The sequence below is a fragment of the Panthera uncia genome, assembly GCF_023721935.1.
Source record: "Panthera uncia isolate 11264 chromosome A1 unlocalized genomic scaffold, Puncia_PCG_1.0 HiC_scaffold_17, whole genome shotgun sequence".
Lineage (NCBI taxonomy): Eukaryota > Metazoa > Chordata > Mammalia > Carnivora > Felidae > Panthera > Panthera uncia.
The window spans coordinates 110,522,198-110,548,491 of NW_026057577.1; the positions used below are offsets into that span (position 1 = coordinate 110,522,198).

General features: G+C 49.0%; 3 protein-coding genes across 8 annotated transcripts in view; 2 read left to right on the forward strand and 1 right to left on the reverse strand.

Annotated features, from left to right (window-relative positions):
- The window catches only part of RPS14 (ribosomal protein S14), a 150,532-nt gene that overhangs the window by 16,207 nt on the left and 108,031 nt on the right, over positions 1-26,294 (forward strand). Inside the window, exon 5 of one of the 2 annotated variants that reach the window (XM_049648015.1) lies at positions 19,521-19,651. The exons of the other annotated variant lie outside the window; for it this stretch is intronic. Within the exon in view, the coding sequence (XP_049503972.1) occupies positions 19,521-19,636 (116 nt within the window). The 3' untranslated portion in view covers positions 19,637-19,651. Of the gene's footprint in view, positions 1-19,520; positions 19,652-26,294 lie in introns of those variants that run through there. 2 annotated transcript variants of the gene reach the window in all.
- On the forward strand, positions 12,586-21,671 carry CD74 (CD74 molecule). Of its 2 annotated transcripts, XM_049648012.1 has the most exons (9): positions 12,586-12,857; positions 16,805-16,977; positions 17,147-17,226; positions 17,765-17,827; positions 18,545-18,640; positions 18,962-19,049; positions 20,092-20,283; positions 20,749-20,811; positions 21,070-21,671. In XM_049648012.1, the coding sequence occupies exons 1-9, from the start codon at positions 12,781-12,783 to the stop codon at positions 21,078-21,080; spliced, it is 843 nt and encodes a 280-aa protein (XP_049503969.1). In that variant the 5' UTR covers positions 12,586-12,780; the 3' UTR covers positions 21,081-21,671. The 2 variants fall into 2 exon arrangements, with proteins under 2 accessions (XP_049503969.1, XP_049503970.1); XM_049648013.1 differs by lacking the exon at positions 20,092-20,283 and having other exon boundaries at positions 12,590-12,857.
- The window catches only part of TCOF1 (treacle ribosome biogenesis factor 1), a 38,358-nt gene continuing 34,853 nt past the window's right edge, over positions 22,790-26,294 (reverse strand). For all 4 annotated transcript variants that reach the window (XM_049648003.1, XM_049648002.1, XM_049648001.1 and 1 more), the window contains 4 exons: positions 25,487-26,035; positions 24,759-24,856; positions 24,038-24,081; positions 22,790-23,227 (listed from right to left, as the gene is read on the reverse strand). In XM_049648003.1, the coding sequence (XP_049503960.1) occupies positions 24,055-24,081; positions 24,759-24,856; positions 25,487-26,035 (674 nt within the window). In that variant the 3' untranslated portion in view covers positions 22,790-23,227; positions 24,038-24,054. The remainder of the gene's footprint in view (positions 23,228-24,037; positions 24,082-24,758; positions 24,857-25,486; positions 26,036-26,294) is intronic.

Below are 26,294 nucleotides of genomic sequence, written 5' to 3' on the forward strand. Positions count from 1 at the left end.
CTTTCTCTCTCTCTCAAAAATAAACATGAAAACGAAGCATTCTTTAAAAAAAAAAAAAGCCAAACACAATCATAACAGCATTCCTCTGTTCAAAGGCTTCCCATGGCTCCTGATTTCACTCAGAGTAAAAGTCAAAGTCATGAAGATGGCCACACCAGACCATGAAGAGGGCCTGGCACCAGACATCACTGACCTCGTGCACTTGATCTCCATCTCAGAGGCTCCACTCCAGCCACACTAGCCTCCTTGCCATTCCTCAACCATGCCAAGCACATCCCCACCATGGGACCTTTTCTCTGGCTTTCTTTTGCCGAGGACACTCTTCCCCCCAGACGTGGGCGTAGTAAACAACCTCACCTTCAAGCCTATGCTCAAATCTGGCCTTGCCAGTGAGGCGCATTCCAACACCCTATAAAGTACTGCAGCCTACCCCTATCCACCTGCCCCAGCAATACCTTCCCTTTTTCCCAGCTTGCTCATCTCTCTCTAACAAACAGTATAGTTTACATGCTTATCTCCCACTAGAATGTAAATTCCATAAGGGCAGAGATGGTTGTCTGCTTTGTTCGTTGATGTAGCCCAAGTACCCAAGACGGTGCCTGGCACCAAGAAGATGTGCAATAAGTAAGTGTTGAATGAGTGAATGGAAGAAGTGAAGGAAGTAACTTGCCTGGGGCAGGTATAGCAGATGTGGGACTGGAGCCCGGACCTGTTCCTTCCCCACAAAGAGCCCCTTTCCTGGCTCTGTGTTCACAGCCCAAGTGTACCAGAGTCCTTGGAGACTTCCCACCAAAAGAATGGCCAGGCCATGCGGGGTGGTGGGCAGGGCTGGATACGCACTGCCGGCCTGCTACCTGGGGCGGCTCCGCCTTCTGAGAGACTTGGGGACTGAGGAGGAGAACAGGATGGGCCTGAGGTCCTGAGAGAGTCCACCTCCTGGCTCACCCAAATGAACTGGCAGGAACTCACACCTCTGGAGCCTAGAGTGTCCACACCAAGGGAGAGCAGGCATTTCAACTGACTAGCTTGAAGGGTACACCTCGAGACTCCCAGGAAGTTCCCTGGTGGGAGGATACACATGCTGAGACAAACATACCTGCTGCTCCCTTTCCTTGAGTGGCTCCAAATCTCTGTACACAGGCAGGGTTCCTAATTCAGACGTGGCAAGTTTGCAAGGAAATCATATCACCGAGCTACCTAAATTCTGCACACTTAGTCTCTATGGCAGGCATGTGTGTGTTGACTCCTTCAATTCTCCCAGCAACCCAATAAGATAGGTTCTCTTAGCATGCCCATTTGAGGAAACTGAGGCAAAAGGGAGTTAAGTAACTGGCATAAAATCACCCATCTAGTAAGTGGTAGAGCTGGAATTTTTTCCTATGAAAAAAAAAAACCAAAAAAACCTTTTGAATAGTTATTGAGAAAGTCCAATAAAGATTAGGACGCACATGTGCCTGTGCTGTAAAAGAGCCCGCTGCCCCCACAAGTGTCAACGTAACAGTGATGGCAACATAGTGTCTTCTTAGTACCCAACACGGTTCCTGTGTAGGCTTTGAAAACCATTCCGCCAACCATTTATTATGCAAAATTTTAAACATACAGAAAAGTTTATCATTCCTATACCCACCATCTATGATCAACCGTTGTTAGTTAATTTTACCTATTATCTATCTGTATCTTTTTTTCTGAACCATTTGAAAATAAGTTGCAAACATCAAGTCATGTCACCTCCAAGTATTTCATTCAGTCTTCAGCTCCTGAAAACATAATCACTTAACAGCCAAAAATTCCACTTTCACACTTATTGCTAAGACAAGCAGTAACAATTTCAAAATATCCTCTAATATTCAATGCAGATTCACATTTCCTCAGCCTCTCAAAAATATCTTTTGTAGCTTTTTTTTTCCAAACCAGAATCTTGTCAAGATTTATAAATTGCACCTGGTTATTAAATTTTGTAAATCTTTTATTTTTTTAAAGATTTTGATTTTTAATGTTTACTTATTTTTAAGAGACAGAATGAGAGTGGGGGAGGGGTAGAGAGAGAGGGCGACACAGAGTCTGAAACAGGCTCCAGGCTCTGAGCTGTCAGCACAGAGCCTGACGTGGGGCTCAAACTCACAGACTGTGAGATCGTGACCTGAGCTGAAGTCGGATGCTTAACCGACTGAGCCACCCAGGCGCCCCTAAAGATTTTATTTTTAAGTAATCTCTATACCCAATGTGGGGTTCGAACTCACAACCCTGAGGTCAAGAGTTACATGCTCCCTTGATTGAGCCAGCTAGGTGTCCCTACATTTCTTTTTCTTTTCTATTTCTTAAATCTTTTAAAATATAGAACCCTCTCCACACACACACTTTCTCATGGCATTGACTCTTTGATGGTAACAGTCATTGTCTTGTGGACTGTCCTTGGATTTGTCTTTTTCCTTCTGGTGTCATTTCACTTGTTCTTCTATTCTTCTAATTACTGTAAACTGAAACTTAGGTCTAAAGGGAGATTCAGGTTGGAATGCCTGAGTGGCTCAGTTGGTTAGGCATCCAGCTATTGATTTCGGCTCAGGTCTTGATCTCACGGTTTGTGGGTTTGAGCCCTGCGTCAGACTCCATGCTGATAGCGTGAGGCCTGCCTGGGATTCTCTGCTCCCCTCCCTCTCGGCACCTCCCCAGTTCTCTCTCTCTTAAATAAATTAACTTAAAAAAAAAAAAAAGGTAGATTCAGGTTAATGATGTTTTAGCAAAGATATTTCCCAGCTGATGCTCAGTGTTATATCCCATTAGGAAACCTGTTGTCAGGCTGTCCCACGATTGGTGATGCTAAGTTTGATCACTTGGTGCTGATAGCAGGATTACACCCTCGTAAAGTGCCTTTCCCTCTTTGCAACCAGTGAGGACCTTTGGGATGCTGCTTCAGTGCATGATATCCTTTCCTTCTCCAACCTTTCATCTCATGGTTTTGGCATCCATTGGTGGCCCTTACCTGAACCAGCTATTGCACTGGGGGTTATTAAAAGGTGATTTTCTAATTCTATCTTTTCTTTTATGTTGGTTTTCTTGTATTCTTCTGTAAAGAAGAATTTTTCTTTGAGGCGCCTGGGTGGCTCAGTTGGTTGAACGTCCAACTTCAGCCCAGGTCATGATCTCAACGTTCTGTGAGTTCCAGCCTGTGTTGGGTTCTCTGCTGTCAGCACAGAGCTCACTTCTGATCCTCTGTCTCCTTCTTTCTCTGTTCCTCCCTGGCTCACACACTCTCTCTCTCTCTCTCTCTCTCTCTCTCAAAATAAACATTTGAAAAAAAAAAAAAGAATATTGGGAGCATTATGTGGCTCAGTCTGTTAAGCATCTGACTTCGGCTCAGGTCATGAACTTGCGTTTCGTGAGTTTGAGCCCCGCACTGGACTCTGTGCTGAGAGCTCAGAGCCTGGTGCCTGCTTCAGATTCTGCGTCTCCCTCTCTGCCCCTCCCCGTTCACACTCTGTCTCTGTCTCTCAAAAATAAAGATTAAAAAAAAATTTTTTTAAGAAGAATTTTTCTTTATCACCTGGGATTGAAATATAGTTTCTTCTAAAGAGCAGGTAAATTATTCTAATTGATTCTAGAAATGTCCCATGTTTCACTGACAGCTGCCCATTCCATTTGGATCCTGGATCCTTCTGACAAATCCCAGTAGTCTTTGAACATTTCTTTCTCTTGATGTCTCCAACACACCTACCTTGTATTTTCGTTTTCTCTGCCCTGTGATCCAACTACTAGAACTTGGAGGTGAATACAGGAAGTCTGCCGCAGACTGGCTCTTTTGTTTAGCTGCAGGGGCCAGACCCAGCGTTTTGTGACCTCGCTGTATGGCCTTGGGCCAGTTCCTTTCCCCTTTCTGAGCCAGACTTTCCCCATCTGAACAATGGGGTCATTGAATCCTGCCTTAACCTTAAGGATGTGTTAGATACCAAGTCTTCCTGCTCCTCACCACTTTGTCTCCTTCCCAATGCAGGGAGAGGGGTGGCATAGGTCTCCTTCAGTAGGCACTGGGGCCTAGAGCCCTCTCCCACCCACCCTGGAGAAACTCAGTCTTGGGGTCCACCCTCCTGGCTGGAATTAGTCTCCAGTCGCCTGCACTCAAGAGCAGGTTGACTTTTGGGGTCATCTTTGGCCTTAGCCTAAAGTTGCTTCACAAGGAAAAGGTTTTGGCCTGCCATTTTGTTTTCACAGTCAGCTTACAATCAATTGACTTTGATGTATTTTTTCATTATTTAAAAAAAAATTTTTTTAATGTTTACTTATTTTTGAGAGAAAGAGAGACAGGGTGCAAGCAGGAGAGGGGCAGAGAGAGAGGGAGACACAGAATTGAAGCAGGCTCCAGGCTCAGAGCTGTCAGCACAGAACCCGACATGGGGCTCAAACCCACAAACCGCAAGATCATGACCTGAGCTAAAGTCGGAGGCTTCAACCGGCTGAGCCACCCAGGTGCCCCTTTTTTCATTATTTTTAAATTTAGTTTTCCTTTGTATCAAAGCTACAAAAATTTACATATTCAAAGAATCAAATACTTCTGTAAGGCTTACTATGAAAAATAGCATTTCCTCATCTTCCTCTTTATACCACTTAAACTTTTTTAGCTGATTCTTTTGGTATCTATCTCTGTATCTCTAAATAACTTCTGATTTTACTTCCTGATTTTTCAATTTTAAACATTACCTGGTTGGTTTTTCACAGTGGAAGATGAGGATTTAGCCCTCTTTCCTCCTCTGTCCTTCTATGTCACTCTTTCTTGTCCTTTCCTCCTCCCTTATACCTCTATTATATGTTTGGTTATTTATGATCAGCATTCAATGTTTACCATATTATGACAATGTGTATGACATTCAAGTTGAGTTACATAGTATACTAGGATTATTATTGATTTCATATATAACTTTTGTTTTCCCAAGACTTAATAGTTGTCTTGGTTTTTCATTTGCTTAATTTTCTTTCTTTCTTTCTTTCTTTCTTTCTTTCTTTCTTTCTCTCTCTCTCTCTCTCTTTCTCTCTCTCTCTCTCTATCTTTCTTTCTTGAGCATGTGAGCAGGGGACGGGTAGAGAGACAGGGAGAGAGAATCTTAAGCAGGCTCCACGTCTAGCATGGAGCCTGACTCGGGGCTCAATCCCATGACCACGAGATCATGATCTGAGCTGAAATCAAGAGTCAGCTGCTTAAACCGACTGAGCCACTCAGGTACCCCTGTTTTCTTTTCTTTTATTTTTTATTAAAAAAAATTTTAAGTTTATTTATTTATTTTGTGTGAGAGAGAGAATGTGCCTATGAGCAGGGGAGGCACAGAGAGAGAGGAAGAGAGAGAAAATCCTAAGCAGGCGCCGCACCATCAGCACAGAGACCCATGTGGGGTTCAAACCCATGAACCTTGAGATCATGACTTGAGCCGAAACCAAAAGTTGGTTACTCAACTGACTGAATCACCTAGGCACCCCTTTTTAAATTTTTTTATTTAAATTTTATTATTATTATTATTTTATTTATTTATTTATTTTTTTTGAGAGAGAGAGAGAGAGCAGGAGTCAGGGAGGGGCAGAGGGAGAGAGAGAATCTTAAGCAGTCTCCACATTCAGCGTGAACCCGACTTAGGGCTTGCTTCCACAACCCTGGAATCATTACCTGAGCTGAAATCAAGAGTGGGTTGCTCAATGGACTGAGCCACCCAGCAACCCTTCTTTTTTTGTTGTTTTTTTAAATTGTTTTTTATTTTAATTCCAGTACAGTTAACATACAGTGTTATATTAGTTTCAGGTGTACATTACTCAGGGCTCATCATGATAAGTGTGCTCTTTAATTCCCCCATCACCTTTTTTACCCATCCCTCCACCCACGTCCCCTCCAGTAACCATCAGTTCTCTACAGTTAAGAATCTATTTCTTGGTTTGTCTTTCTCTCTCTTTTTTCTTTTCCCTTGTTTTCTTGTTTCTTAAATTCCACATATAAGTGAAATCATACGATATATGTCTTTCTCTGACATTTTGCTTAAGATTCTACTCTCTGCTTCCATCCATGTTGTTGCAAATGGCAAGATTTCATTCTCTTTAATGACTGAATAATATTCCATTGTGTATATGTGCCACATCTTCTTTATCGGTTCATCTGTTGATGGAAACTTAGGCTGCTTCCATAATTTGGCTGTTGTAAATAATACTGCAATAAACATAGGGGTGCATGTATCCCTTTGAATTAGTGTTTTTGCATTTTGGGGGTAAATATCCAGTAGTGCAATTACTGGATCATGAGGCACTTCTATTTTTAACTTTTTGAGGAAACTTCATAGTGTTTTCCAGAGTGGCTGCACCAGTTTGCGTCCCACCAACAGTGTATGAGTGTTCCTTCACTTACTTAATTTTCAGTGAAATTATCATAATTTAATTTTATACTCTCCAAAAACTACCTAAATTGCCTCTCAGTACATATGACATATCTATCAGACATATCAGATATGTATCAATTTTGTCACATTGAGATGTCTTTCAGAGCCTTTGGGCCTGATCCAATGTAGATGTTTTCGTTTTACTCCTAGAATTTCTGTGCACCACCCTCTTGGGGATCCCTATTCTGTCTCACAAGTGGAATTTCAGTTTCCTGTGTCTCAGGTCTCCTTGTATTTTTAGTGAACGCCTTCATTTTGGTGGAGCATACCTTCCTGAAGCTTTCTGAGAAAGGAAAAATTTTGAGATCTTGAATGTCTGAGAATATCTTCATGACACCCTCACATATTTGATAATTTGGCTCAGTGAGGATGCCAGGGTGGAAATAACTTTCCTGTAGAATTTTGAGGACATTGCTCCATTATCTTCTGGTTTGCAGGGTTGCTGTTAAGAAGTCCAAAGTCATTGGGGCGCCTGGGTGGCGCAGTCGGTTAAGCGTCCGACTTCAGCCAGGTCACGATCTCGCGGTCCGTGAGTTCGAGCCCCGCGTCAGGCTCTGGGCTGATGGCTCGGAGCCTGGAGCCTGTTTCCGATTCTGTGTCTCCCTCTCTCTCTGCCCCTCCCCCGTTCATGCTCTGTCTCTCTCTGTCCCAAAAATAAATAAAAAATGTTGAAAAAAAAAATTAAAAAAAAAAAAAAAAAAGAAGTCCAAAGTCATTGTGATTCCTGGTGTTTTGTATATGTTTTGTTTTTTCCTTTTTGGAAATTTGGAATTTGCGGAATCTTTTCTTTGTCTTTATTTTTCTGAAGCCTCGCCATAATGTGCCTTGGTTTGAGACTATTTTCATGCTTTTTCCTTGGTCTTCCCTGGGCCCTTTCAGTTTGGAAATTTATGCCCTTGAATTCTGGAAATTGTACTGACTTATTTCACTGATGATTTCTTCCCCTTGATTTTCTCTGTTCTCTATTTCTGGAACTCTGATATTTGGCTGTTGGGCTTCCCAAACTGGTCTTTAATTCTCTTTTCTTTTCTTTCCAGTTTTTCTTTTTGTCTTTGTGGGAAATTTATCTTTCTGAGAAACGAAAAAAAAAAAAAAACCTTTATCTTCCATCTACCAATTGTTTAATATCTGCCCTTGTGCTTTTAATCTTCAATAGCTGCATTTTTCTTCTTTTTTTTTCAGCTGTGTTTTTCTTCTAAGGGCATCTATTCTTGTTTCATGGGTATAGTATCATATTTTATGTCTCTAATGCTAATCATGGCCATTTTGTTCCTCCGTGGTGCTTTTTGGGGGTTTGGTTATTTGTTTTGTTCATTCTCTTTTATGTTAGAGGCTTTCTTCAGATATTCTATAACCCTTGATGATCTAAAAAACCAAGTAGAAGCTGTGACCCATGAGTAGGGCTTATCCACTGAGAGCTCCCCTATAGCATTATCCGTTTCATTGAGGAACCCCCAATGTCAGAATATTTAGGTCATTTCTCCTGGGATGGTCATGTTCCCCAAAGAAGGATCTTCTCATGTACTGCCTGGAGGGACAGGCCTGCCTTCTAGCATTTGGGGAACCGGGAGTGGGGAGAAGGCTGGGACTCTTAGCTTTAGTACCAGCCCATGTCCTATGCTGTGCCAGAGGATAAACTTCCAGTCTTTCCTGAGAGAGGGAGGAGGAACTTATGGCAGGAAAGGAAGTGGGTATCCATCCAACTGTTTGGTAAGCAGACTTCCAACCAATCCTCCTCTTCTTAGCCCCACATTTACTCCTACCCAGTTGCCTAATATCCCAGTTCCTGAGCAGATTTACATCTGCCATGTAAATAGGTGGCTTGTCAGCTTTTCTAGCTGCAGGTTTAGGATTTAGCTTTCTGGATCTGCTATAGGAGTTACCTCTAGTGTATATGCTCTCCAGCTTCCAAAATTCTGCTGCTGCTTTCTCTTCTGTCCTCCTTGTCCTTATAGTTTAAATTAAAAAAATGTCATTTGAGAGAGGAAGTGAAGCTATATGTGTGTTCTAGCCATCATTACCAAGAAATCTTTTTTTAAATTGAGCTATAATTCACATAACACAATATTCAAGCTTTTAAAATTGTACAACTCAGTGGTTTTCCATATATCCACAAAGTCGTGTAACCATCACCACTATCTAATTCTAGAATATATTCATCACCCAAAAGGAAACCTCCTACCCATTAGCAATCATTCTCTATCCTCCCCTCCCCACCCAGCCCCTGGCGACCACTGATCTACTTTCTCTCTCTATGGATTTCTCTCTCTATGGAAATCCAGACATTTCACAGAAATAGATCATACAGTATGTAGCCTTTTGTGTCTGGTTTATTTCATTTAGCATGATGTTTTCCAAATTCAAACATTTAGTGGCATGAATCAGTACTTCATTGTTTCTGGAAAAAAAAAAAAAACCAGTTCTGTTGATATATTACCTCCTCTTTATGGCTAAATAATATTCTATTGTATGGATATGCCACTTTTATTCACTCATCAGTTGATGGACATTTGGGTTGTTTTCACTTTAGGGGTATGAAGAACAATGGTGCTAAGAACATTTGTGTGCGGGTTTTTGTGTGGGGGTATGCTTTCATTTCTCTTGTGCCAGATCTAGGAGCAGAGTTACTGGCTCATATGGTAACCCTGTTTAATTTTTTGAGGAGTTGTCAAATTGTTTTTCAAAGTAGTGGTACCATATTTTAATTTAAAAAAAATTTTTTTTAAGTTTATTAGAGAGAGAGCAAGTGGGGAGGGGCAGAGGGAGAGGGAAAGAGAGAATCTAACAACCATGAGATCACGACCTGCACTGAAACCAAGAGTCACTCTTAGCCAGTTGAGCCACCCAGGTGCCCCTTATTTTATTTTATTTTATTTTTTTAAATTTAATTTAATTTTTTATTTTTATTTTTAATTTTTTAAATGTTTATTTATTTTTTAGAGAGACAGAGACAGGATGTGAGTGGGTTAGGGGCAGAGAGAGAGAAAGACACAGAATCCAAAGCAGGCTCCAGGCTCCGAGCCGTCAGCACAGAGCCTGACGCGGGGCTCGAACCCACGAGCCGTGAGATCATGACCTGAGCCGATCAGGTCAGGCTCAACCGACTGAGCCACCCGGGCGCCCCTTATTTTTTAAAAAGTAAACTCTACCCCCAATGTTGGGCTCAAACTTAGGACCTTGAGATCGAGAGTGGCATTCTCTGTGGCTGAGCCAGCCAGGCGCCCCAGCTGTACTATTTTACATTCCCACCAGCAATACGGCAGTTTCACTTTTTCCACATCTTTGTCAACACTTGTTATTGTCTGTCTTTTCGGTTACGGCCACCATAGTGGGTGTGAGGTGGCACCTCATTGTGGCTGTGATTTGCATTTCCTTAATAACTCATAATGTGGAGCATCTTTTCATGTGCTTATTGGCCATTTGTACATCTTTGGAGAAAGATGTGCTTAAATCCTTTGCCCATTTGAAATTAGGTTGTCTTTTGACTATTGAGTTCTAATACCTCTTTATATAATCTGGACATTAGACCCTTATCAGATATATAATTTGTAAATATTTTCTCTTATTTGGGGGCTGACTTTTTACTTTCTTTATAGTGACTTTTGAAGTACAACACACTATTTTGCTTTGTCGCTTGTGTTTTAAGAAATGTTTTTAAAAGGGGCTCCTGGGTAGCTCAGTCAGTTAAGCATCCTACTCTTGGTTTCAGCTTAGAAACCACATGGTTTGTGAATTTGAGCTCTATTTGGAGCCTGCTTGGGATTCTCTCTCCCTCTCTCTTCCCCTCTCCTGCTTGCTCTCTCTCTCAAAATAAATAAATAAACTTAAAAAAAAAGGAATGTTTTTAAAAAGTCTTATTTTATTAAAAAAAATTTTTTTAATGTTTTTATTTATTTTTGAAGGAGAGAGAGAGCATGAGCAGGGGAGGGTCAGAGAGAGAGGGAGACACTGAATCTGAAGCAGGTTCCAGGCTCCGAGCTGTCAGCACAGAGCCCGATGCGGGGCTCGAACTCACCAATGATGAGATCATGACCTGAGTCGAAGTCGGACACTTAACTGACTGAGCCACCCAGGTGTCCCCAAAAGTCTTATTTTAAAAATAGCTTTATTGAGGTATGATTGATACATAATAAATTTTGTGTATTTAAAGTGTACAATTTGGTAAGCTTTGACATGTACATACATCATGAATAAAGCTCTGCAATCAAGATAGTGCCCCCAAAGTTTCTTTGTGTCACTTTGTCATCCCTCCTTCTTGTCCCTTCCTGCGCCACACCCCCTCAATCCTTTTTTTTTCATTAAAAATTTTTAAAAATATTTATTTATTTTTGAGAGAGACACAGTGTGAGCAGGAGAGGGGCAGATGGAATCTGAAGTGAGCTCCAGGCTCTGAGCTGTCAGCACAGAGCCCGACGTGGGGCTTCAACTCACAAACCACGAGATCATGACCTGAGCTGCAGTTGGACGCTTAACCTACTGAGCCACCCAGGCACCCATACACCCCCTCAATCCTTAGGTAACTACTCATTTCTTTGCTATCACTGTAAGTTAGTTTGCATTTCCTAGAACTTTATCTAAATGGAATCATACAGTATATACTCTTTTGTTCTGGCTTCTTTCATATAGTATACTTATTTTGAGATTCATCCAGATTGTATATGTATCAATAGTTCATTCCTTTTTTTGCAAGTAGTATCCATTGTATGGGTGAACCACAATTTGTTTATCTAGTGACTTTGGGTTTGGGTTATTTCCACTTGAGGGCTATTATGAACATTTGTGCTCAAGTTTGTATGGATACATAATTTCATTTGTCTTGATTATCCAGAAAATATCTTAACTAGTAAATATCTGAGTAACAGTTTCATTTCTTGAGCATCTCCTATGGTTACCAGGCTCTGTGCTAAATGCTTATTTACTCTTACAACTTAGGAAGTTTAGTATTATTGTCCTTCCTTTACAAAGGAGAAAAACAATTCAGAAAGGTCAAGGCACTGGCTCAGGTCATGGGCTAGGTCTTCCTGACTTGGAATTTGAACTCCGGTCTGGTGCATTGAAGGCCATGTCTGCTCTTCTCCGTCTCCTCAAAATACATATACTATCTCCCTTGACTTTTGAAATCTTAGACTCATTGAATCTTCAAACCACAGAGTCTATTTTGTTTTTATTTTTAACAGGTTTTATGTTTTTTTACTTTATTTATTTGTTTTGAGAGAGAGAGAGAAAGAACGTGAGCAGGGGAGGGGCAGAGAGAGAGGGAAAGGATCCCAAGCAGGCTCTGTGCTGTTAGCACAGAGCCTGATGTCGGGCTCAAAGTCACAAACTATGAGATCATGACCTGAGCTGAAACCAAGAGTTGGGCACTTAACTGACTGAGCCACGCAGGCACCCCAAACCACAAAGTCTTTAAAAGCTGTTAAAATTATTTTAAAAATTACTAATGTAAATTTTGAAACACATAAAAGACATAAAGATTAATAAAACAAATGTGGTATGTGAGCCACAGATAGTAAGAAATAAAACCTTGCCAACACAGTTAAATCTCCCTTCTCAGGCCTTCCGCAGAGGCCCCCACTGTCCTGAATTTGAAATACATGGTTTGGACATCAGCATGACGGAAGAGCCGAGTGGTTAAAAACCTAGACTCCCCACTTCTTGGATGCATGATCTTGGGCAAGCACGTAGCCTCTCAAAAGCCTCTGAGTCCCTCCCTATAAATGGAAATAATAAAATAAAACAGGCTTCAAAGAGTCGCTGTAAAGATCAAATGAAACAAAGCATGTAAAACAATTAGCACTGTGCCTGGCACAAAGGAGGACTTAGTAGTAAGTGGCAGTTAATGTTAGTCCCAGAGCCTTAGAAACATGGACTCAATTCATGAAATGCTCAAGTTAGGAGGCAGCAGGGGGATCACCGAGCCCACCGTTTCCTCTCCCTTTCTGCACCCAGCTATCTATGGGGGAACAGGGGAGACAAAGGCATTTTCTCTTTCAAAGTGGTTTCCTGTCTAGGGAGTGAACATTTGCCTGTTTGTTGAAATATCCAAAGTGCCTTATGAATCCAAAGGTCTGCCCGGAAACAAGTGACGAGGGCCCTGAGCAACCAATGGAAGTATGCTGGCCTTTCCACCTGTCTGGGGAGCATCACCACCCCCTCATCCTGCCCTGTTAAAGGCAGCTTTGCCCAAGTGGGGGTATTTCCAGCTCTGTGGTTTTCACTTCCACTTTAACTAGTGGGCGGAGTGGCCTCCTGTGGACGAATCAGATTCCTCCTCAGCCCCGACTTCAAGAGGTGGGCCACGGGTTCAGGGTCCCAGACACCCAGGAGGCAGCAGCAGCAGCAGGAGGTGTGGTGGGGAAGACTAGAGGCCAGAACCATGGAAGACCAGCGCGACCTTATCTCCAACCATGAGCAGCTGCCCATTCTGGGCCAGCGCCCTGCAGCCCCGGAGAGGTATGTGTGAGCTTCGGGAGAGAGCACGCAAATCCCGGACCGCACAGACGTGCCCAGGTGCTGCGGGAGGAGCACTAGATGGGGAGCCGCAGGACGGCGAGATTCAGGCCCTGACTCTGGGTGATGTTGAGCAAGTCTCTGGCCTGCTCAGGTCTTCTGTTCTCTCTCTTGTACAATGAGGGGGCTTCTTGAGGGCAGGAGTTTTATATTTCTTTGCACGATACGCTTCTGAAAATCAGGAGAGAGCCCCGGATTCTCTCCCTAGAGTTTCAAACAATATCACAGGCTTCACAGACCTCGGGAAGCTGGACTGTGAATCCTAGGTTAGAAACTTTGGACGAGATTTGGAAAATGCTATGGATCCTAGATGGAGAAACAGAGTTTCGCAAAGAGGATGGTAGAAGCAGCTCATCACAGTGGGGTTTCTCTCTAATTCCCACGGACCAGTGTATGAGTTTGTATCAGGGAAGTATAGTCACAGGTGTTTGTTGAGTAGATGGACGCGTCCGCCATTACAGGAGGGATTGAGAGATGCTGGAAGGGGTCGGGGAAAGGCAAAGGGGGACTCTGGCTAAATTTGTAGAAGGCACTGAAGGTTGATGTGGGCATGCCCTGCCTGTGTCCCTCTCCTTGGTAGCAAGGGGCCAGAGCAGCCACCCAGAGGACCCCGGGACCCCTCTCCCAGCCCCAGGATTCTCTCATCCAGATGTTTCCTGAAAAAAAGCAGGGTTAGAATGCAGCTACCCTGTTCAGATTCTGGGTCTCCCTCTCTCCCTCTCTCCCTCTCTCTCTCTCTCTCTCTCTCTCTCTCTCTCTCTCTCTCTCTCCCTCTCTCCCTCTCTCCTTCTCTCTCTCTCTCTCTCCCTCTCTCCTTCTCTCTCTCTCTCTCTCTCCCCCTCTCTCCTTCTCTCTCCCTCTCTCCCTCTCTCTTCCTCTCTCTCCCTCTCTCTCCCTCTCTCCCTCTCTCTCCTTCTCTTTCTCTCTCCCTCTCGCTCCCCCTCTCTGCGCCCCTTCCCTTCTATCTCTCTCTCAAAAATAAACATTAAAAAAAAAAAAAAGAGTGCAGTTACCCTGTGTCCCCATAGTCCCCAGTCTTCAAAAAGTAATTTGCAAATTGGGGGTCCTGGTTGGCTCAGACAGTAGAGCATGTGACTCTTGATCTCAGGGTTGTGAGTTCGAACCCCACATTAGGTGTAGAGGTGACTTAAAAATAGAATCTTAAAAAAGAAAAAGGTAATTTGCAAATTACAGGGATTTAGAGCTGTGATGTCAGCTGTTACCAGGCAGAAAGGGGTTTGGGAGAGACGCTCAGAGATGTCATGAGGAACTGCATTCTGCAAGACAGGTGACCAGGCAACAAATCACTGCTTCTCTCTGGGTCTCAGTAAAAATAAAGACAATGATGATACTAGCCATGATAATAGTCCCCTTTCACTGTCTACCTGTTACCAGTCCTCAGTCACTGTTAGTAATTACTGTGATTAGTTATGTGCTAAACCCAATCCTAATTCTCAAAGTAACCCTAGAGTCGGGTACTTTTCTCATCCCCACATTATTTATTTATTTATTTACTTATTTATTATTAATTAATTAATTAATTTTTTAAGTAGGCGTCACACCCAGCACAGAGCCCAGTGCAGGGCTTGAACTTACAAGCCTGAGATCAAGACTTGAGCTGAGATCGAGTTGGATTCTTAACCAACTGAGCCACCCAGGCACCCCATCCCCATTTTTACATAAGAGAAAATTGAGGCTTTGTTAGTTAGCAACTTACCTAAGTTATCACAGCTAGTGAGTGTTGGAGTCAGAATTTGAACCCAGGACTAGCCTGATTTCAAAGTGTGAGCTCACAACCATCTGGCCCCCATCTGGAAGCATGATTTGCAGGGAGGGGAGATGGAGGCCCTCTGAGTTCAGGCCACCCAGTGAGTTGCAGACCCAGCATGGGCTCAGTGTACAGAGAGGGTGCCCCCTCCTCAAAACTTTGTCTGGTTTTCCTTTTAGTTTAGTTACTGCTTCTAAAACTGACCTGCCCTGTGTGCTCAGTCCTTTCCAGCCTTGAGCTGATCTCAGACCCTTTTGTGAGCACTTCTGCCTGGCAACATTTGTATCATGATTCCTGCTAGTTCTGGTTGGCTCCTGACTTCAGCTGGTAATTATTGTTTATTTAAGAAGGAGGTAGTGGAAAGGAGGAAATGAATATAGAGGGGACAAGAGTTGGCAGTTATTCAGAACCAGGGGACCGCATTCAAGATGCAAAAAGAGGAAGGAAACCAGATGCTAAGTTTTAACTCTTAACTCCTGAAAAAGTGTTCAGTGTTGTGTGCCTAGGTATGGAGCCAAGGGCTTAACCCTCAGGATCTTATTTTCTGTAACAACCCTTTGAGTAGCTGTTCCTATCTCAGGTTACTCAGAGGGGTTAAGTGACTTGCCCCTGGTCCCTGAGCTAAGGGGGTGCAGAGCCAGGGCTCCATACCAGGCCTTATCTCCAATATGGCTGTGTAGATTCTTATGCTCATATGAGAAACTGACGTTCAGTTTCTCCTAAGACCGGAATTAGACTGGGTGTGGGGTTGCGGAAGGGGCGTGCGTGAGCCTGTAGGTAATGAGCTGGAGAGCTTGCGCCCAGACAAGACCCTGGCTTGCTGGCCACCCCTATTCCTTGAGAAGGCCTAGAAGTGGGATTTGTTTTCATTTTCCCCTCCTGTCTGGTCTCCTCTTCCCCATGCAGGGTGTTTGCTTTGTCCTAACAGAACAACAATCTTTTGGTCTGGACCTTGGCCCAGAAAATGCAGAGGACTGGCAAGCAGAGAGCCAATGAGAATGAGCTCTGTTTGTGACGTCATGAGTTACTATGCAGAAGGGTCTCCTGGAGTTTCCTAAAGTGTCCTTGTTGGTTCCTGGAGTAAGCAGAATGCAGTCTCGTCCCGACAATTTCCACTGGGGTTCTAGTTAGTAGTCCCGCCTCTGGGGTGAGGTGGGAGAAAACAGGCCAGGAACTCTCAGGTTCCTGGCACAGGATCCTTACCTTCCCTAAACTGTACCACGTCCATGTGCCCTGACAAACCGTATCCAAGGCCAACAGCTCCAAGGGCTGAGATCTGGCTACTCCTCCCAGTAGGGCTATCCAGTTTAGGGAATGTGAGACACTCTCCCAGTTACACAGGTTCAGCGCCACACTCCCGCTGAAATCCCCCCTGGGTAGGTATCATCATTTGAAATATTTTCTGTGGTCACAGTCAGATCTTACTTCAAAGAAGAAAACTACCAGATCCTAGAATTGCTGAGGTGAGAGGTATCCATCCACACGACAGGCCCAAAGAACGGCAGAGATTTGCTCAAAGACACTGAGAGTCTGGGGCAGAGGATGTGCCCCCAGAGGGGGTGGTGCCTGGCCCTGTTCTAGTCTGACATCGTCCAGTGTCCCCAACCTGCCCCTGAAATGTCAAGGCCTCACTTCTCGTTTTTAGGTGGGCCACATACTCTGCTGTCCAGGTCCCACTTCTTTCCTTTTTCTCTGATTTCACCGCGGGGGTTCGGTAGGTGGGGGATGAAAACTGCCTTCCCCTGGAGGGCAGTCCTGATCCTCAGGAAATCCCCTGGTAGAAAGGACAAGGCGCTTGTCCCTGGCTCTTCCCCACTCATCCTAAGTCCAGGGGACAGATCTAGGATTTCTGCTTAGGAGGACCGTAGGAACAGTAATGGTTGGAAATATGGGGCTTGGGGAATGTTTTCAAGCTGCATGTCCGTTGGCACTTGTTTGTGCTTAAAGTGTGTGTGTGTGTGTGTGTGTGTGTGTGTGTGTGTGTCTGTGTGTGTGTGTGTGTTAGGGGTAGCTGAGGGGGTGGAGGGACTGATAGAAATGGGGCATCCCCCCACTCTGTCAGTCCTTGGGGCAGCCACCTCTGTGGACTCTCCTCTGACCTATCTCTCCATCCCCCCAACAGCAAGTGCAGCCGAGGAGCCCTGTACACAGGCTTTTCTGTCCTGGTGGCTCTGCTCCTGGCCGGCCAGGCCACCACTGCCTACTTCCTGTACCAGCAGCAGGGCCGGCTGGACAAGCTGACGGTCACCGCACAGAACCTGCAGCTGGAGAACCTGCGCATGAAGCTTCCCAAGCGTGCGTGCCCCGCCTCCATCCTGACCTCCCCCACCCCACGTCCCTTGGCTTCAGAGACCCCATTCCGGCACCCGGCCGGGCCTGCCTTCTTCTCCCTCATCTGAGTACTCTCTTCCCTGGGCACTGGGGCCACCCACGCTCATACTGTATGTACCTCCTGTTCCCACAGCTGCCAAGCCTTTGAACAAGTTGCAGGTAGCCACCCCCATGCTGATGCAGACGATGCCCATGCAAGGCCTGCTCCAGGTGGTAAGGACGACCCCAGGACGGTGGAGCGGGGAGGTGTTATGTAGCCAGATGGAGGGCAGGTGCCAAGGGACAGGGGAGGACTGCTGAGCCAGGAAAAGCATGGCTAGGGGGAGCGGACTGCTGTGAGGGGTGGGACAGGGCCCACCCTAGGAAGAAGAGGGCTCCCAGGAGTGGGGGAGGAAAGAGCCTCTGGGGGCCATCCCTGGGGTGCTTACAAAGTGCTTCTCGTTTCCCAGAGCATCTCAGTCCCCTCCTTTCCCAAAGCTTTTGATGTCCTAGATGGGTGATGGTTTTGTTCATAAAACAATCTGTTGTCCCCAAAGCCCTGGACAGGAAAGCTTATGCAGATTTGACCAATAAGGACCTTGACGCAGGAAGGTAAAGTGAGCTGCTTGAGCTCTCATGCTTGGAGGTGGCAGAGATGGGCCTGTTCCTGTTGAGCACCTGGGCCTCTTACCCAGACTCCAGCTGCTGGCTCTGCTGCAGGGCGCCTCCTCTGTGGGCCAGTGCTGGTAACCCCTTTTCTTTCCTTCCACAGCCCATGCAGAACGCCACCAAGTACGGCAACATGACACAGGACCACGTGATGCACATGCTCCTGGTGAGTGGGACCCAGCCAGTGACCCTGTCCGCCCACCCAGGTTTCCCCCGAAAGGAAAGCCTGCTTGAAGGCCTGCACCATTCTGGGCTCACAGGAGACATTCAGGACAGGCTTACCAGATCAGTGAACGAATGCCAGTGTGACCCTTCAATGTCATAGTCTAGGCCTGCCATCCCCTTTTTTGAGTGTTAGAGAATCTGAGGCCCAAAGCCCAGGAGTGACTTGCTCAAGATGCCCACTTTTTCCTCCCCAAATTTCTTCTGCATGTCTACTCTGTGCCAGGCACTGCAAGTCTCTGGGCTCACACTGGGAAACAGACTCGCTTCTAATCCCATGGGAGTCCCAGACTAGTGTGGGAGGCAGACAAGTGACCAGGTGATGAGGGACACGCAGGGAGCTTTGTATGGAAAGAAGCAGAGGACCCGACCGAGTGACGGCAGGGGAGGGGGTGTGGAGGAGGGGAGGCCTGAAAGGTGAGGAAGAGTCTGCAAGGAGTAGAAAGAAGACTGGGGGTTAGTGGTAGAACCGGGCCTGGAACCTGGGTTTCTCTACTCCCAGCCTGGGGATCACGTAGCTGTGCCGCTGGACGGCCCTTGCCGCCTCCCGTCCCCACTGGCTCTGTTACGGCAAGGGTCCAGGGGAACACAGGCTGCACATTTCACCGTGCCTGCCAGGGAGCACTTTTTAAACCTTCCCTCCTGCCTTGCTACCCTGCAGGAGGGTGACCCTCTGAAGGTGTACCCGCAGCTGAAGGGGAACTTCCCGGAGAACCTGAAACACCTTAAGAATACCATGGGGACCCTGGATTGGAAGGTCAGCAGGTTTCCCCACACTGGCTCCCTCTGGTTCCCGACATTAGGACAGGGCTGGGAAAAGGTGCTGTACAGGGAGGGGGGTGGGGTCCGGGGAAGCCATCCCCAGGGAGCTGCAGTAGTCTGGCCAACACCAACAAAGCCACAACCATGAAGAGGGCTGCAGCTGAGGAACCACCTAGACCAAACTCCGTGGGTCCGGGCTGCAGCTGGACTCTGGGGTGTTGAGTCCCTGTCAGACCCCCCATGTCTCTCCCGAGGGGCAAAGCCAGGGAAGGTTGGAGGGGGCTGATGAGCCTGACCCCTTGCCTCATCCCATCAGGTCTTCGAGAACTGGATGTATCAGTGGCTCTTGTTTGAAATGAGCAAGAACTCCCTGGAGAAGCACCCCGCCGACATTCCACTGAAAGGTATGGGAGTGGGAGCCTCGGGCTGCCAGAGCTTCTGGGGGCTCCCTCGGGACTCTCCTGGAGCTGCAGAGGGTAGGACCTGAGCACTCCCTGACCCAACCACTGGGACTCTCCAGGGCTCTCATTCCTGTCTTTCCTGCCTGTTCCTTCTGGGCTTGGCTGCTCCCCCCACCCCCAGCCCCCATCCTGCCTGAGGGCCCACAAGGCAGAGGCCTCCTTTTAGGGGATGACCTCCCTTGCGGAGGTCAGCGCTGCACAAGTTGGCCTGGAGCAAAACCGCCCAAAACATCCCAGGTGTCATCACAAGGTCTTCCCCGCTCCACACTGCACAGGTTCCTGAGGGGGCTAGGAGGGCTCATGACCCCACCTTCAGAGGGACCTCCTCACGCTCACAGCCAGCAGGTGCCGGACAAGAGGGCCTTGGGGTTCTCCCATCTTGTGGACAACGTATGGCAGGATTTTCAGCCCTGAAGCATCGCAGAGTGCCAGGTCTCCATCCTGGCACTAATTTGCCATGCAACTCTGGGCCAGGGTCTTCCTTCTGGGCGTCAGGTCTGGAAGTAGAACAGTGGCCCGCCCCACCCTAGGCCTCCGATTTTTCCGTCATAGGTTCACAGAAGGCACGTTCAGTGTCATTTCGACCAACTCCCAGCTGATGTTTGAATTCCCTCTACATCCTCAACAAAGCCCCAATTTGTACTTGGATAACCCCGGTAACAGCAGCTCAGACTTTCCGAGACGCCCATTGCTTTTCCCTACAAATAAGACTCACAAGTGCGATCCCAAACTTTAATAGGCCTTGTGTCAGAAGAAATCATCAAGTTCTGGGATAAATCAGCCACCTGGCCATTCACTTCCTCTTTGATCTCAGACTTTGTTGGTCCATGCCTTAGTTTCCCCATCTGTGCAATGGGTAGAGTGAGCACGGCCACTTGGGCAGAAGGCATCAGGCCCACAGCAGTGGTATGTGGATCTCTCGTTCTGCCGAGACCCTGGCCCAGGGCCTGCTCACTCACGGTCTTCGCCATGCCTGTCGCTTCAGTACTGACCAAGTGCCAGGAAGAGGTCAGCCGCATTCCCGCCGTCCACCCTGGCACGTTCAGGCCCCAGTGCGACGAGAACGGCAACTATAAGCCGCTCCAGTGCTATGGGAGCACCGGCTACTGCTGGTGCGTCTTCCCCAACGGCACCGAGGTCCCCCACACCAGGAGCCACGGGCACCGTAACTGCAGTGGTAAGAGTGCCTACTCGGCCAGGGAGTGTCAAAGGAGCAGGAAGGTCCAGGAAGGTTGCGGGGGCGAGAAGTCCCTCCTGGCGCACACGTGGCCCGGACAGTCGAGCTCCTGGGGGCAGCCGCTCAGCCACCCCTTTATCCATCCACCTACCCATGCATTCCTCACGTGTTTGTCCATCCACCTTTTCTCTCCTCACATCCACTCACCTACTTCCTCGTCTGTCCTTCTGTCCCTCACCTGTGATGCTCACGCAGCCCTGCACCACCCACAGTGCATCCGGGAGTCCTACAGGCCCACCCATCCTGTGTCATCATCCCCTCTCGTGGCCTTCCCCGACCACACCTGGTTGTTGCCATCCGACAAGAGTCCTGTGGCTGGGCTGGGAAGAATGACCCAGGCCCCTCGCCAGTGGGTGTGGGAGGCTGGACTGCCAAGTGACAAATGGACTTGCTACTCCTTTGCAGAGCCAGTGGACGTTGAAGACCTGTCATCTGGGCTGGGCATGACCAAGCCGGACCTGGGCCAAGGTAAGGGCTCCTGCAGGGGACATTTGGTCCCCAGCAACGTATCCCCAGAGGGGCCGAATCCCTCACGGATGAATGGCCAGTGCAGCATGACCCTGGGTCACTCTCCAACCTCCCTGGGGACAACCATTTCACACGAGCACCACCTCTAGGGGCTGCAGGGGTGGCAAGTCCTCAACTGCTCTGAGATCCCAGGGTGCTGGGAAGGGTCAGGGACAACAGGGGACCTCAACCCTAACCGGCTGCTTCTCTTCTCCATAGTGGTCATGTGAACAGCAGACACAGATGCCAGCACACAACCAGCCCTGCATGGCCACTGCTTCCCTGCTCCCCTCTCTCCTCCCACCCTAGCCCCTCTCCCCTCCGCTCCCCTGCTCCCCAGCTCCCCTTCTGCGCCTCCTTCCATGACACCCTGGCACCTGGCTCTCCATCGTCCTTGGACACGCGTCCTGTCAGAGCAGCACAGATTTAACGATGCGGGCCCTGCTGCCCAAACCCCATACATCAGCAGGGATGCATGGCCCACGAAGGTGAACCAAGAGCTAGGCTGACCCCCAGTTCAGCCTCCAACATGGAGCCCCAAGATCCAGGCCCATGGACGAAGTGGGAAGGTGCAGGGAGAGGGCACGATGCTTCCCTACACCCAACATGTTTGCTGTCGCTCTCTTTCGGCCTTGGCTTTGTAGCCTATTTAACTAGGGGGGGGGGGGATGAGCCACTCTTTCCCTCTAGCGACACCCAGGAAGAACCAGCCTCTCCACAACCCCACCTCCCTTTCTGCCAACCCCCAGTTCCCTGTGTGCAGTCAAGCTTGTCATTAGCCCCAGGGCTGAGGCTCTGAGAATAAAACATAGTAAGTAGAACACATCTGGTTCCTGACTGTTGTTGGGATCTGGTTCATTTATCCCAAGGAGGTAACAGAGACCTTGAATCCAGTGGTGTGGGTGGGAGGGCGCAGCCCAGGAAGCCCCCCAGAGGCCCGTGGGGCCAGGCGGGCTGTGGGGGTGCACTCTTTGGATACAGACATACTTGGGTCTCCATGTTAACGCACAGAAATACTCTGCTTCCAGAAAGAAATAGGCTCTTGCCCATCGCTCTTTAAGCTCAAGCTCCTCTCGGTCCAGCTGCCATTTTCCCAGATCCCTGTTCTCATTTCTGTACTAAGAACAGTACGAGTGTGAGGACAGACGGCAACGACCCAGGCCCGGTGTCAGGCCTGCCAGCGAGTGGGGGCTGTGGAGAACCAGGGGGCTCACCCCTATCAAAACCATACCTGCTCTAGACCGACACACTTGGTGCGGGGACAGAGGCAAGCACGGGAGCAGGGCCCCAGGTTAAGGGTGCAGCCGGATGCCACCCTGGGTCTCCCAAGGCCTCCGGCCCAGCACTCTATCTGCACGGCCTCCTACTCTCACTAGCAGAAGGCTCGAAGCTTTGGAGAGAAATCGCCATGACTTCTGGTGCCCTACGCTGCTCTGGGCAACCGCACTGCTGCCCTCCCCAAGTCATACAGAGATCACCCGGACAGCTCTTTTGGGTTCCTTGTTTCTCACCGTCACCATCACAGAACCTCTGTTACCTGGACACGAGGGCACCTCAGGCCTAACTGGTTTTCCTGCTCCTCCTCTGCCCGTGGTTCCCCGAGAGGGCCTGCCTCCAGCTCAAACCCTAACTTCAAAAGGTGGCTGGGAAAGTACCCCCCGCTTCCATTTCGTGCCTCTGGGTACTTGCCTGGCCTGCCCTAGCAAATCGACCATGACCGTGCTTGAGGTCCCCTTAGCTGAGACGCCCTTTCTTCCAGGAAGCTTTCCTTCCCCACCGATTCAATACCTGGGGGCACCTTGCAGAGTCTCCTCTGGCAACCTGTCTGTCCCACTCACCAAAGCATCCCAGAGCCTTGACGTGTAAAGAACAAATCCTGAGCGATGGTTTGTTCACCTGCAGGTGTCGGCCAGACTCTCCCTTCCAAGAATAGGTCAGCTGCAAAACGTCTGTCCCCGATGCACTAGGAACTCCCACCTTTACTTCAAGCCTTTTATTTTGAGTTGTTACAAAAAAACCACAAACAAAACAGGGAAAAAACTGATAGAGGAGGACAAGGCCTCAGCATCAGCCAGAGACCAGGGATGGAAGGAGCTGTAGGCTGGGCCTCGCTAGGTCTGCAGGGCAAAGAGGTGCAAAGTCCCGAGGCCTCTGGGCATGTTGTGTTTGAAGGGGGAGGCAGGTCACTTAAAAAAATATATATATATACTGTACACATCTATACGAAGCGTTCGGTGTCAGGACAGAAGTCAGACGTGGAATCAGTGAGTGGAGGTCACTGGATCTGGATGCATTTCCTCCTCTTCCTCCTCGGACCAGCCTCTCTGCAGGGCTCCCTCGCTCGGCCAGCACGGACACTGCAGCTGGCTGTAGTCTTCTGGGGAGGGAGGGAAGCTTAAAGATTCAATTCCAACCCATGGTGGGCAGAGGGCAGAGGCACGGGGCTGGTCACCGCCTGGCTAAGAAATCCCTGGGTGAGGGAAACACCCAGATGGAAGATTTCTGACCTTTTTCTCCGAAGAGAAGAAAACAAAAGCAAGACCTGGTATCTCTGATGCAGGGAAGGAGCATTAACCACAGAGGGCACTTGGTGGCCCTGCCCGCGTCCCAGGAACTGGGCTGAGTGCTCTAGCGATCCACTTAACCCTCACCACACCCAGGCAGGCTGGGCTACCCCCATTTCCAGGAGGCTGCTGGCTGCTGGGGCCGATCGGCCGGGTGGAACACTCAATCCCTCCTACCACCACCCCGAGAGCGAGCCCAGATCCCCAGGAATGGCCTGGCCTGACTAAACCGTCTTCCTCTGCCTCGGACGATGCCCTCAAAGTTACAAAATCAAAAGGAAAAGGAACTAGACAGTGGTGGGGAGAGACCAAGCCGTATCTGACCTCAAGCCTCATCCTCATATACAAAGAGGCACTAGCCCCGTGCCCGGCTCCTAAGGCACGAGCCACGCGGGCACCCAGGGAGCCCCGTGTTGGTCACTGCCATTGCTGTTCTGGACTCTTCTGATTCTGCAGCTCTGACTTCTGGCATCACCTCGCTGGTCCCACTGACCTTGAGGGACGGAACCACTTTCTCCAGCCCGCCTGCCCGGCCCCCTGTGACCGCGCCAGATGCTAGAGCTGCCCTCCCACCCTCACGGGGGAGGGGACGTCAGCAGGGATCCCCGGGCCAGGAAGCATACCTGTCCTCTTGTGCCCCTCACACAGTCTGCTCCGCTGTCTTCTTCTGTGAGGGAGACAAGTAGAAGCATGTACTGGAAGCATCTCCGCCCCGCCCCCCATGCTGCCCCCACCGGGAGCGATATGATGGTTCCCTCCTGAGGATTCGTGGCTCCCCGAGAACAGATATAGGGGTCCCCAAGGGCAGGGATGGGGCCCCATCTGGCCAGGAAGGAGCCTGGGTCTCTGAGTAACAGATGCTCAGCTTTTCTGAGCACAGCTGAAGCCCCGCTGGCCGAGGAGAGAACTGCACCCATATAAGGGGTGGAGCCCCCTCCACTCCCACCTTACCTCATGTGATCGGTCTTTGGAACCCATAATTCTGTGGTGGGGATACCCTGCGAGCTGGGGTACACACATCCCAGGGAAGGTTTCCTCTCACCTCAGCCTACCTGGCTGGCCTCCAGCCTCCTGGGGGCTCTCCTTCACCCACCCCAAGAACATCCTTCCACCTCACAGACCTCACGGCTTCTACATGCACAGACCTTGTCCCTCCTCAGGTGGCACCTGCCTTCCCCTGGTCCTCTCCAGTGTGTCACAACCCGCAAACCCCCAACCTCTGGACCCCGAGAATGGAAAGGGGGCAGGGACCAGGTCTGGTTCACCCCACCCATACTCTTGACATGCACAGGATGGGGTCTGGATCCTTTTTCTGGCCAGAGACCCCTGAGGAACTCACGCTACCTTTTTCTTCTTTTTCTTCTGGAATGGCGAGTCAGGGTCTTTGGTTGAGGCCTTTTTTGCTTTCTTCTTCTTTTCCTTTTTTTCCTTGTCTTTTTTTTCTAAGGAAAGAAAGTAAACCTCTTTAGTACCAGAAGCGGCAGGGTCAGTATGGAGACAGGGCAGGTCTCCAGGGTCCTAGAACCCACTCCTGCCGAAGCCAGGTCCCGGCTCTCCCCACACATCGGGGAACCATCCCAACACAGACCCATAGGGCTCTGTGACCACCTGCCCTGGCCTGAGAGCCCGTGAAGCCCACCTCAGGGTTTCTGCCCCATCCACAGACCACTTGGACTATTTTTAACTCACTTTCTAAAACCTCTACACATTTATTTTAAAAAGCTACATTCTACCCGTAAATGGGAATGTCACCTAAGGTACAGGGCTAGCGTGGGGATGACAGGGGGTTCCACTGCATGCGGGCATGTACGGAGCTCGAGAGGGGGCCGCTTCTGGGAGCTCTGAGGGGAACCTGCTACCTAGGTGCCCGGGCCCCTGAGAAGCTGGATCATCGCCCCAGAAGTCAGAGCCGCTCTCGGGTCCAGTTCTGGCTTTGCCACTACCTGCCCGGGGGCTGCAAACAAACATCCCTCAGCCCTTCCCTTCTGTGCAACTGAGCGCTCGCCCGGGCTGGCCAAGCGGGGACCCGCTCTCAGCAGGAAGCGCGCTCCTGGCTGCGGTCCACCACTTACTCTTGTCGGATTTCTTCTTCTCTTTCTTGCTCTTGGGGTTGCCCTGGTCTCCACCCTCCACTTTCAGCGTCCCTGGCTCCCCTTCTGGCCTCTCCTTGGCCCCCTGAGAGCCAGGAGACTCTTTTTCCTTCTTCTCCTTGATGTCACCACTCGCTCCGGCTCTCTTGGATTTCCCCTTAGGAGTCCCGGAGGCCTTTTCTGGCGAGACTGCACCCTCCCCGCTTCCCCCGGCCACCGGCTGCTTCTTCTTCTTGCTCTTGGGGGCCCTGGCAGCCGTCTGGTCCCCCGACAGCTTCCGCTTGCGGCCCCCCCGGGCCTTCCTGCTGCTCTCCTTGGCGGCATCCGCAGCCTTCTTCCTTTCCTGCTCCAGCAGCTCTGTCAGGACCTTGACCACCGAGGCCTGGAGCTGGGCCTCGTTCAGGGGCCAGGGCTCGTTCAGGAGGCGCCGGCTGATGTCGCCCTGCAGCGCCAGCGTGGACGCTTGGGGGCTCCCAGCCTCCTTCTTGGGCTTCTGGGGCTTCTGAGGCGTGGGACCAGCCTGTCTTCTGCCTATGGAGAGAGGATATGGGGTCACAGATCAGGGAGAGTCAGGAAACAGACTCACTGTGTAAGAGCCAAGGGTCTAGGGACACGACCGACCTCCCCTGATGTGGTACAGACAGGGAAAGGGCAGCCCAGTGGTCACTCTGCCCCAGCGGGGTCTCCTGGCTCACACCTTTCCAGCAGCTTTTAACTTAGCTCTTTTCTTTACTGTTTTAAACTTCACTCTCTTGTCTCCTCACACGAAAAACCCGAGTCACGCTGGGGG